The sequence below is a fragment of the Diplotaxodon limnothrissa genome, linkage group LG7, assembly GCF_057381915.1.
Source record: "Diplotaxodon limnothrissa isolate DT_005_m linkage group LG7, D_limnothrissa_male_GT1.1, whole genome shotgun sequence".
NCBI classification, from domain to species: domain Eukaryota; kingdom Metazoa; phylum Chordata; class Actinopteri; order Cichliformes; family Cichlidae; genus Diplotaxodon; species Diplotaxodon limnothrissa.
In genome coordinates, this window is record NC_140602.1 from 59,615,594 (window position 1) to 59,627,890 (window position 12,297).

General features: G+C 38.6%; 1 protein-coding gene across 1 annotated transcript in view; it reads left to right on the forward strand.

Moving 5' to 3' along the window:
• Positions 1 to 12,297, forward strand: part of ythdc2 (YTH domain containing 2) — a 40,255-nt gene that overhangs the window by 11,518 nt on the left and 16,440 nt on the right. Inside the window, exons 11-22 of the mRNA XM_085360070.1 lie at positions 2,080 to 2,215; positions 2,414 to 2,540; positions 2,856 to 2,921; positions 6,014 to 6,189; positions 7,112 to 7,208; positions 7,595 to 7,682; positions 9,201 to 9,281; positions 9,374 to 9,456; positions 9,590 to 9,695; positions 11,120 to 11,239; positions 11,320 to 11,592; positions 11,929 to 12,055. Coding sequence (XP_085216196.1) covers positions 2,080 to 2,215; positions 2,414 to 2,540; positions 2,856 to 2,921; positions 6,014 to 6,189; positions 7,112 to 7,208; positions 7,595 to 7,682; positions 9,201 to 9,281; positions 9,374 to 9,456; positions 9,590 to 9,695; positions 11,120 to 11,239; positions 11,320 to 11,592; positions 11,929 to 12,055 — 1,480 coding nt within the window. The remainder of the gene's footprint in view (positions 1 to 2,079; positions 2,216 to 2,413; positions 2,541 to 2,855; positions 2,922 to 6,013; positions 6,190 to 7,111; positions 7,209 to 7,594; positions 7,683 to 9,200; positions 9,282 to 9,373; positions 9,457 to 9,589; positions 9,696 to 11,119; positions 11,240 to 11,319; positions 11,593 to 11,928; positions 12,056 to 12,297) is intronic.

Here is a 12,297-nt window from a genome sequence, read left to right on the forward strand (position 1 = left end):
TTTTTTGCTTTCACTGTCACTTTGCGATCGCGTGAACGGTGTGTAGAGAGCAGCAGCACTGATTGGTGAGTGACGATTAATTGCGCACCAATTCCTCTGACATAGTCTTATCACTCATTAGCTTACTATTCAAACATGACAAGTGAAATCTCTCGCAGCAAGCTTAAACATGTGAGAAGTTGATCGCGCAGAGAATCGCTGACCGTTATGTAAGTACGTGTGTAAAAGCAGCAAGATTTAAGCCGGTATTTTAGTTCTGCTCAGCCAAATAAGACAGGTCAGGGTGAAGAAGGGACAGCCAAAGAAAAGCCGATCACAAAACGGAAAAGTTATGACAAATCAGACAATGAGGCAAAAAAAAAAAAAAAGCGCAGCTTTTTTGGTTTCATGGACAAAAGAATTTCTGTAGCTGGAATATGACGAGCTAAATAACATGATGTTCTCCCAGGTGTGTTGTGAGTTTCATTCGATTTGTGAGTCAACAAGTGCCTTTGTTACTGGGACCAGTCATTTTAAGAAAGACCCCATCAGAACCCATGAGAAATGCAAGAAATGCATTATTGCCCACGGAAACAAAAACATAAATAAAAATGCTCTCTTTTTTATTCGGGCTACTTAAATTTATTTTGGGCTACCAAAAACTGAATTGTGCCGACTCAAAGGGCTACCAGAGATTTTGAAATTTTGCGAGCCTTGCGTTGTGTAGAAGTTTCATGCATTTCACTGATTCGACAGTTTTGAAAAGTGTTACAATAAATTTATAATGAGCATATATTCAAGAAAGATTGTATTAAATTAATATTGGCAGGTTCTAACATTAGATGTTGTTTTCAGTTAAATATAGGGTTTAGGTGTTTTGTAAATTATATTATGTTATGTTAAGCATGTATGTCCCATCATGCTTTAAACAAGCTATAGTTCAGCCTCTTCTTAAAAAACGTAACCTGGACCCAACTTTTCTGTCCAATTACAGGCCAATCTCAAAGCTTCCTTTTCTCTCTAAAGTTTTGGAGAAAGTGGTCTACTTACAGTTGCAGGCCCACCTTGATTTTAACAAGATCTCTGAAAAATTTCAATCTGGTTTTAAATCACTACATATCACTGACACAGCACTTTGAAGGATTTTTAATGATATTCTTTTAACTCTGGACTCTGGCAGCCCTGCTGCCTTTTATTGTTGCCGACCCCTGGTATAGACACACATCAGAACAATATTATAGTTCTATATTCACATTGCTCGCACTTTGGTTTGCTACTATGAGAAAGTAGCTTTTAAATAATACTGACCGCCAAGAGTGCATTTTGACATTTGTAAAACTGTTAAATAAAATCCCATCATCTCATACTTTATGACTCTACCTAAAATGAGCTTATAAAGATGAATAATTACTGCTGTGTTGAGGATGATATTTTGAGTTGGAACTGAGCAGATCAGAGTGAGGGAGTATGTGACCAAACCCATAGGGAAAGTGGGTGGTTGCCGGCTGTTCTGAGGAGCAGTGCTGAACTGAACTGAGAGTCCAGAGTGTGGAGAACTAATCCAAGCCAATAAAAATCCAGAGCACAGCAGCCAATCGGGTGTCAGGCCTGAGCAGGAGAGCCTAGGAGATGAAGCTGCAGAGCGGTGGCTGAATGAGAGGCTGCAGGTTTAGTGATTGGACGCAGATGTGACTTGGAAAAGCATGTGGAGAGACTTGACATTTGTACCAGTAAACAAGAGCACACAGGCTTGTGTTCCGTGGACTTTCTTTTAAAATGATATTAAGATGTTTATTATCCTGAATGAATCTAATACGTGCCCGTTTCTTAGCAGAGGTGGAGCATGAGTTAATTCTATAGAGCAAGTTACAGTTTGGATGCCTTTATACTTATTTCCATAGCAATTTGAAGAATTATGAAGCGTTTTATGGTTACATTTTGTCATATAGAAATCTTGACACCCTTGAACCAGATAATGGAAATGGGTGTAAACACAAAAACACAAACTTTGATTTTTGGCAACATATAAACAGACGTCTGTTTATATGTCAGCAAATTGTTTTATCCAGACAAGTTATGCTTTATATTGTTTTGTTACAGAATGAGAAGGACACTGAACAGATGGAACCATGGCTGAGGAGGGAGATGGACTCATGCATTTCTAGCATTTTCCTAAATGAGGACCAAGATTCTTTCATTCAGCTCTTCAATCTGATCCTCAGTGAAAGTGTTAATGGTATGAATCTGATGGGTTATCTTAAGTGTCGTTGTTAACAAAATAACATTTAACACTAACAGTGTTAAGTTGATGTAAAGCTGGAGATACTATCATAAAACTACAAAAAAAAATAATGATGAGAAATAGTTTTATTTACATTACATGATATTCCAGTTCAGTTTGATTTGGATTGATTTCCCAAATCTTTTTATGTAGTGGACTACATGCACAGTGAAACAGGGACCACACCACTGATGGCAGCAGCAGGTCGAGGATTTATTACACAGCTGGAGCAACTCCTCAGTCTGGGTGCTGACATTACCATCAAGGCATCCAATGGATGGTAAGAAAACACAGTCACAATCCGGTTTATTAATCGACAGTGACCAGTCTGTGATTCACAGCCCTGTTGTTTGGTTTTCTTTCATCATCCATAGAAATAGACAAGGCATATCTTATAATTTATTAAAGCATGTAGTAGTAGTTATTAAGTAATGTAATCTTTAACAGTAACTACAGTTTACTACAGTCTTCCTGTAAAATAAAAATAAAAATAAAGAAAGAAAGAAATCAAAATAAATAAAATAATCAAAAATGTAGTTGCATAAACTGCAAAATTTCATACACGTGACTCTGTTTTTTATTATTCTGTTTTCAGGACTGCCTTAGACTTTGCCGAGCACTTCCAGCAGACTGATACTGTGGATCTATTGAAATCATCCATGTGAGTGTTTTTTGAAATGTTGTCCTTTGGAAAGTATTCAGACATGTACACGTGTTAATGTCTTATAGTTGTAATTCTAAATGAGTTTTTCCCTTTTACATATGGCATCTGTTGGTCATAGCTATGTACAGTTATGGTCAAAAGTTTACATACACTTGTAAAGAACAAAATATTACGGCTCTCTTGAGTTTCCCGTTATTTAGAATAGAATAGAATTCAACTTTATTGTCATTGCACAGGTACAGGGCAACGAAATGCAGTTTCTTTAGCCATGATATAGATATATTACAATATATATTAGCAATAATATAGATATGCAAGTATATTACAGAAATGGGTCTATTATGGTGTGTTATAATGTACACGGTATGAAGTATGTTATGAATATTCTATAACTATAAGTATGTACAGGCTGTAGTGAGTACAAGCTATGTACAGGCTATGAACAGGATATAAATATGAAATAAAAAACTATACAGAAATCTGAGATATACAGTTATACAGAAATGGGAACTATGCAAGTTATAAACAGTTGTAGGATTAAAAATTATCGTATGTACAGAATGATTATTTACACAGAGCTATACAGTAGTGCAGTTAAGATAAGCAAGATATGTGGATAATTTCTACAGAGCCTATATAAAGTGCTAGTGGTTGTGAGTGGTGGTTCAGTCCATTTTATTATTGTGTGTTTGAGGGTACAGTTGTCCATTGTGTGTGTGTGTGTGTGTGTGTGTGTGTGTGTGTGTGTGTGTGTGTGTAGGTGGTTGTGGGTGTGTGTATGTTCAGTCCATGAGTTTAACGTGGGTCAGATGTCAGGAGGCAGAGTTCAGGAGTCTGACAGCTGTGGGGAAGAAGCTGTTCCGGTACCTGGTGGTCTTAGTCCGGAGGCTCCTGTAGCACCTCCCAGAGGGCAGGAGGGTGAAGAGTCCATGTGATGGGTGACTGGGGTCTTTGATGATTTTCCCAGCCCTTTTCAGACACCGCTTCCTGTAGATGTCTTTTATGGCAGGAAGTGGTGCTCCGGCGATGCGCTGGGCAGTTTTCACGACCCTCTGCAACGCCTTCCGGTCCGAGGCAGAGCAGTTCCCGCACCAGACTGTTATACAGTTGGTCAGGATGCTCTCGATGGTGCAGCGATAGAAGTTCACTAGGATGTCGGAGGACAGGTGGCTCTTCCTCAGTCCTCAAGAAGAAGAGGCGCTGGTGAGCCTTCTTGACCAGCTTGGAGCAGTTGGTCGTCCAGATGAGCGCTTCGGAGATGTGGACTCCCAGGAACTTGAAGCTGGTCACACACTCCACAGCCGTCCCCTTAATGTGGATGGGTCGATGTGGGTCAGCATTCCTCCTGTAGTCCACGATGAGCTCCTTAGTCTTCTCGGTGTTAAGCAGCAGGTTGTTTCTGTCGCACCACTCAGCCAGACGATCCACCTCCTCCCTGTAGGCGGCCTCATCGTTGTCACTGATGAGGCCAATCACTGTGGTGTCATCTGCAAACTTAATGATGGTGTTGGAACAATCAGCAGGTCTGCAGTCGTGGGTGAAGAGGGAGTAGAGGAAAGGGCTCATCACACAGCCTTATTTCTACAACTCTGATTTTCCTCTGATAGAGTACATGGAACAGATACTTCTTTGTCACAAAAGAAATTCATGAAATTTGGTTCTTTTATGACTATATTATGGGTTAACAGAAAAAAAAAGTGATCACATCTGCTGGGTCAAAAATATACATACAGCAGTGCTAATATTTGGTTACATGTCCCTTAGCCATTTTCACTTCAATTAGCCGCTTTTGGTAGCCATCCACAAGCTTCTGGCAAGCTTCTGATTGAAACTTTGACCACTCCTTTTGACAGAATTGGTGCAGTTCAGTTAAATTTGATGGCTTTCTGACATGGACTTGGTTCTTCAGCATTGTCCACATGTTTTCAATGGGGTTTAAGTCAGGACTTTGGGAAGGCCATTCTAAAACCCTTATTCTAGCCTGATTTAGCCATTCCTTTACCACTTTTGATGTGTGTTTGGGGTCATTGTCCTGTTTATTTATTTCTAGTTTTTGGATCGGAATAAACAGATTTGACCAATCAAATCACTGCATTTTGCAATAAGTGCACTCATAACTCAAAACACACACTGGTACTGAATATATAATGATATGGAAATAGTAAAATAATAGACACACAGATAGACACTACTCCAGGTAAATCTCTACCTCCTCAGATGTGGTCCCCACTCTGGCAACACAAACTCAAACTCCCCCATTGAAGTGTGGGAATTCCAAAAAGTTGATTCTGTTCATCTGGACGTAGCGTGATTCTTGATCAGTAATATGCAAATGGTCATGACAATTTGCGTATTAATGAAAGAAACTGACCTCACAGCCCATTTTTCGTTAGTGGTGCCAGTGGGGGGGGGGGGGGGCTGTAGCTCAGGAGGTAGAGCAGGTCATCTACTGATCGTAAGGTTTGTGGTTCAGTCCCTGGCTCCCCCTAGTCTGCATGTGAAGTATCCTTGGGCAAGATATTAACCCCAAGTTCCTCTCCAATCCATCAGAGCAGGAATGTGTCTGAATTGTAGTGAATTGTAGTTAGCACTTCAAAGCATAGAAACAGTGCTTGGGTGTGATTGGGTGAATGTGGTATGTTGTATAGAGTGCTTTGAGTACTCCAGGAGAGTAGAAAAGCATTATATAAGAATCAGTCCATTTACCATTTAGTGTCAGTCATTATGCAAATTTACTATTTATGAGGTTAGGGGAAACCTGCAGTCAGCTGAGACTGAGTAAGTCACTTGGATGGGTCACTTAATGTTTCTCCCACTGAAAACTCTATGTCCAGATGAACAGAATCAACATTTTGGGATTTTCTTACGTGGCTGATTGAGCATGCATCATGAAGTGTGGGAAGTGTCAGTTTCTGATTATAATTTTTTGAAATGTAATAAATACCAGATACATAAATTAAAAGCTTTTTAGTTGTTCAGATGTTAATTTTATTCATTGTAATTTATGTTTACAACACTTGAGTCTTGTGAAAAACTTTAAGGTTTATGAATTCTTTGTGAAGCAACTGAATATTTTTGTTACTGTGCAGTCCTTTGGGAGAGGTGAGCAACCTCAATGAGTCAGCTCTGGTGCAGTGTGACCCTGAGATGAGCTTAGAAGACCAAGAACTTCTCAGGCTGTACCATCATAGCTTTGATGATCAGTGGGTAGACCTGGAGCTCATCATGAATCTGCTGCACAACATCTGCTCCAATACCAGTGATGGTAAGTATCAGGACGATAAAGCCACCCCTTATATATTTACTTTGGGAGACAGACTCTATTTTGTCCTTTTAAAGGGGTTTTGAGCAATAATTCTCCAGACTTTCTGAAGGTCTTTTTTTCTGTGGACATTGTCTGCTTTTACATTGATTTTAAGTTCACTCATGGCACCTGATGATTTTCAAAGGAAGGCTTTTTGTTTGTCAAGCCATTTAATACTGAACTGTGAACCATTTAATCATAAAAAGGCACATAACACATACTGCAAGAATTTGGCAAAGAACCAATTTTAAATTCTATCCTTAGGTGCTATGTTACTGTCAGCCATGATTTGTTTCCATTTCTTGATATGAGGAAAATGTCAAATGTAAGACACAAAAATAGCATTTTTTTGAATCAACAAAGTTATTTCCAAAGCGCTATTAGCCAAAAATATGGCACATCTCTGCTTAGCGTGCAGGCTGTTCTTAAGGAAACTAGACAAGTGGCAGGCCTAGCAAAACTGTCGGCAGTAGATGAATAGTATCTGAAAATCTGAAAGAGATGTCCTTAAGAAATAGGAAAACATTTAGCAAAGACCTGACACAGGAGCTGAATTCAAGGAGCTCTTGAATTCATGTACTGTTCACTGACACCTCATCAAAAAGGGTCTTAATGAAAGGATGGCTGCCAAAGTTTTTGGGTGCTAGCCAGTGCAATACTCTTAAGTCTGGTTACAACAGGCTCTGCTGTAACATGAAACAGCATAGAAAGCAATGGGAAATCTGGTAGCACATGAATATCAACATAAAATGCAGATTGGTGTGAACCTGTGATTTATAGCAGTGTCTTAATCTTTTCTAATTCACAATGCCCTTACTTAGTTTAGTATATCTAACAGATATCACCAGCTGTGCTAGAAAGTGAGCCTTTTTTTGGTCTTTAGGTGCCATCCTAATTTTTCTTCCTGGATATGATGAAATAGTGGAACTCAGGGACCGCATTCTCCATGATGATAAGAGATTCTCTGGCCAAAGTGAAAGGTAAAATGGTTTCTGTTGGGATACAGTTCAAAATGTCAAGAAAAACACAATCCAATGATTCTGGTATTATGTTAAGCCCAAAGTTGAAATGAGTTTTTTTGTCTTTGTTTTATATAATAACATATTTGATATACCAGTAAAACATTTCAGAAAAGTTGGGGCATGTATCAGGTCACGTTGGAGCACCTTTTTCTAAAAGTCTGTAAGCATTTGGGAATGTAACCACATGGTCAATTTAGTTGCTGATAGGAAATTATGTAATGTAATGTAATGCAAATATGTCCTTAATTTTCATTGCTTAGCTTGTTTCATTATTAAGTTGTGCTGAGAAGACAAAAGCTTGCAGAAAAGTGCATGCTTTCTGATAGAGGTGTGTTGTTTCTTAGGTACCATGTGTTTACTCTACATTCAGACATGCAGACTCAGGATCAGAAAAAAGCCTTAAAGACCTCTCCTCCTGGTGTCAGGAAGATAGTGAGTCACTGGTGTTTCAGATGATGTATAATGGTGTATTGTGTGTGTATGCGTGCATGTGTATGCGAATTAACTCCAAATTAAGTCTGGACCAAATTCTTAATTTGGAGTTAATTCAAATAGTTTAGCAGAACTGAACTACCGTATTTCCCGGACTACAAAGTGCACCTGAATATTAGCCGCACAAGCTAAAATCAGGGGAAAATCCTGTTTTGTACATACATTAGCCACACCTGACTAAAAGCCGCAGGTGTTTCAATGTTGACTTATCATATGTAAGAGAATATGCACAAAGGGAATTGTCAGGAAAGAGATGGCTGTTTGGAGACATTAATATTTTATTAATATTTTGAAAAACAAGTTACGGGTACATATTTGCATAACTTTTTAGGTATATGTACAAGTACTGGTAATTACAAGTACGAAACATGTACTGTGCTTCATAAATGAGTAACAAATGTAGTACATAACAATAACCTACAGCACACCAGAAAAATAGATTCGGACTACCTTTTAGGCTCAGGTGCAGTGACACGGCTTCAACAAGAAGAAAAGTCAGTCATTCACCACCATCTTCCTGCGCACTAAAACCACCAAAGTCCTCTTCTCCAGTGTCGGAACGAACAGGTTCAGGGTGGCTTCGTCATCCACTCTCAGCTTCTTTCATTCGTTGTCACTTTCAAAACCAAACAAATCCTCGTTGTCAGTGTCAGAGTCAAACACCCTCTGAAGGGCCGTGGCGGTGTCCTCCTCTCCATCATGCAGCAGTCCAGCACTTCGAAATCCGTTGGTGATCATGGATGTTTTCACACTTTTCCACGCTGTCAGAATCCACTGCTGGAGTGCCCTTCCGCCAGGCAACGTAGTGGCGTACAACAGCGGAACAAACAAAACAAATCGTCTTATGATATGACAAAAATCATGGAGAATCCATAGAAAAGCCGCACCTGACTAAAAGCCGCAGGGTTCAAAGCTTGTGCAAAAAGTAGCGGCTTATAGCCCGACAATTACGGTATTTAGGGATTATTACCATTACTGAGCCATTTTGTTGACTGTTTAATTGCATAGGCTGTATTCATACTAACTTTATACAGTGCAGTGCAGCCTTCAGATCTGGTTCATATTTGAATGTTTGGATTAGAACTTTATTCCACAGTAGTACAAAACCCCCAAAACTAACACGAGACATGTTTGACCTATAATAATGAACAAGAAGAATAGGATACTTGGAACAACCAACCTGTGAAGTGTATATATAAAAAAAAAACAACCTCATTCTCCTACCCAGAAGAATGTATCCTAAAGGAAAATGGTATGTCCGACATTAATTTAATTCAGCATTGTCTGCTTTCTTTTATGAAGTTTGGAAGTTTCAACATCATTTCACAAAAGAAGCCGTAATCTAGTGATTTGTGCCATCGCTCAGGAGTATTTTATTCATTTAATATAACGCAAAATTATATTTGAAGGAAATGTGCTTATGAAACTAGATTGTAACTGGTCAGTTTTTCATTTCAGATTCTTTCTACTAACATAGCTGAGACGAGCATCACCATCAATGATGTTGTTTTCGTCATTGATTCTGGAAAGGTCAAAGAGGTACACTAACACTTCAGAAAGTTGGATTTAAATTATGACTCTATGGATTTCATAAAGGTGTTAGTATTTAACTGAAACGTTGCCTGTTGCAGAAGTCTTTTGATACTCTCAGCAATGTGTCCATGCTAAAGACTGTGTGGATCTCAAAAGCCAGTGCTCTGCAAAGGAAAGGAAGGTATTGTAGTGTTCATATTTTTATTATAAGTATCAAAAAAAAACTATGCTAAAACTTACATTGTTGGCTTATGGGTTTTACTCTTACAACCAAATACTACTCCATTGCTGTTAAACAAATGACATGTCTACAGAGCTGGGCGCTGCAGGCCAGGGGTTTGCTTCCATCTCTTTAGTCGACTCAGGTTCAACAATATGCTGGAATTCCAAGTTCCACAGCTCCTCCGGATGCCTCTACAGGTAGAAACATACTACATGTTCATGTTTCAAGTCTAAATCTATTCCTGCAGTTGTGCAGGAGTTGGTTGCTGTTCTGCACCTGCAGAATGATATGTAAAATATATATTCCTTTATCAAAGCCTATAGCTATGCTTACAACTTCTGGCTATAGTGCAAAAACATTACTATTAGTTTTATAGCGAACATGCAGAGTCATAACACTTATGTTGAACTGATGGTTATCTACAGAACTGGTAAAAGTACAGACTTTCTGTACTGAAGTAGAGGTACAGATACTTGAGTTAAAAAATACTCTGTTAAAAGTTAAAGTACTGAAGAAACTTCTTTACTCAAGTAAAAGTAAAAAAAGTACAGGTTTTGAAATGTACTCAAACTAAAAAAGCAAAAAGTAGCTCCTTGAGGGACAATTCTATTGTCCATTTTTGTACAGAGGTAACTGAACCTTGTGCTATATTAATATAATGATAAAATAATATTAGTACATAAGAATACAAATTTTATTTGAATCTAAATTCAAATTCTAAGGAATGTACTCAGCTTGAATCTCTTATGTAGGCCACAAGCAGTGAAAGATAATTCTATATTTTCTCCACGCCTGAGCAGTAAAATGAGTACAGTCAGGGATTACAGTGGAATTCAACAGGTGGTGAAACTCTAAGATCTGTGTAGTGGCTCAGCATAGGGAAAGAATCTTTCAATAACTTTCAATAATTTCTAATGTGAGCTCCAGTTGGTTTTCTTAGTTTATGTGCTGTGATCAGCTGACTTGTTGCTCTTTGTGGATTTACACAGCTGAATTCAACAAGATATCAGCAGATGTTTCACAGCTATCCTGGCTGATTTCCATCCCCTACACTGACACTGTACTGTTTATACCATCTTTAAACTAGACAGGATACAGTTGGTTTGAAGTTGGAATTCAGTGAAGGACTCTAAGCATCATCAGTTTAGATGCAAATTCATCTCTGCTACACTTGTGTAACCTAACATTAACCATGAGCACCACTGCCATTGTGCACCAGTTCAACACAGAGCTTTACTGTCAACTCATCACTGCAAACTAACCTATTTATCCTGAATTAACCTACCATTACTAAATGAAAATGCATCTGTATGTGATGTGTTTTTGACATACAAATTCAATATGTGATTAAAATGATGCCATTACACATAAACTTTAAATCTGCAGTTTATCAAGCGCCACTGAGCAGAAAACGCTACTGTGCAATAATAAAGTATTTGTAAAACTTGTATCATGATGGCTACATGATATAAAATTTGACTATGGCTTACTTAAAGAGCAGGATGCTTTATTTCACCTTTTAAAATTCCACATGTAACATAGATGTGTGTTACCTGTGTTACAGTACAGTAGGTTGTTTATCCCAATAATTCTAAACACTAGATCATGTTGTGTGTGTAAGGAACTGTGTCTGCAGACCAAACTGCTGGCTCCCTCCTCCTGTCCAGTAGCTGAATTCTTGGCCAAGGCTCCCCAGCCACCTCCCACACATGCTGTCCGAAACGCTGTGCAAATGCTGAAGGTAATATTTGAAACAATCTGGCAATAAGCCTTTGTGTCCATATTGACTCTCACCACTCTTCTCTTTCTATTCACTTTTAGAAAATAGATGCTATGAACCAGTTTGAAGACCTGACTGATCTGGGCTACCACCTGGCTGATCTACCTGTGGAGCCCAATCTGGGGAAGATGGTGCTGTGTGCTGTTGTTCTTAAGTGTCTGGACCCCATTCTAACCATTGCCTGTACCCTGGCATATCGTGACCCTTTCATTCTTCCCACCCAAAGCTCACAGAAGAGAGCTGCTCTAAGCTGCAGAAAACGCTTCACTTCCAACACCTTTAGTGATCACATGGCCTTACTTAGAGCTTTCCAGGTAGGCAGAAACCCATACGAAGAGTGTTTTAGGTTGAGTGCTTGATTTTAACAATGTTGTAATGATGGGTTTTACGACGCTTGCGTTGATTTATTCCTATCTCCCTTTCAAAAGTAAATCTCATAATTTCTTAACGACACTAAGAAGACAACTTTTAACAGATATCTACCAAAAATGCATGATCAGTGATTTAAAAAAATATTGACTCATTAATTGGGATGATCTATAAAAATTTATTTTTATACATGTTTTGGATTACAAATTTGAGGTCAGTCCCTTGTGATTAAAAGTTATTGTTAAACATTTCTCTGACATCTTTGTCTTCTGTGGTGCCAGGCATGGCAAAAGGCTCGCAGTGAAGGTTGGGAGAGAGCCTTCTGTGAGAAGAACTTCTTGTCCCAGGCTACCATGGACATGATACTTGGCATGAGGACACAACTGCTAGGACAACTCCGTGCAATTGGTCAGTTCTACTTTTTTCTGTGATATTCCATACATAACTCACTAAAGGTTAGATTCGCTGACCCCAAACCCTGCTGCTGGCATTATTGGATAAGTCTTAAATGGCCATTTTAAATTCTGCTTTTGCTTTTTGGGTTTTGAAATCATTTGTTATGTTATCAATATATTTTATTTAAACCTATTCTTCTTTGCTTAATTTTATCAAGTCTGATGTCAAATTTCTTTAAATTCCTTTTTACCTTA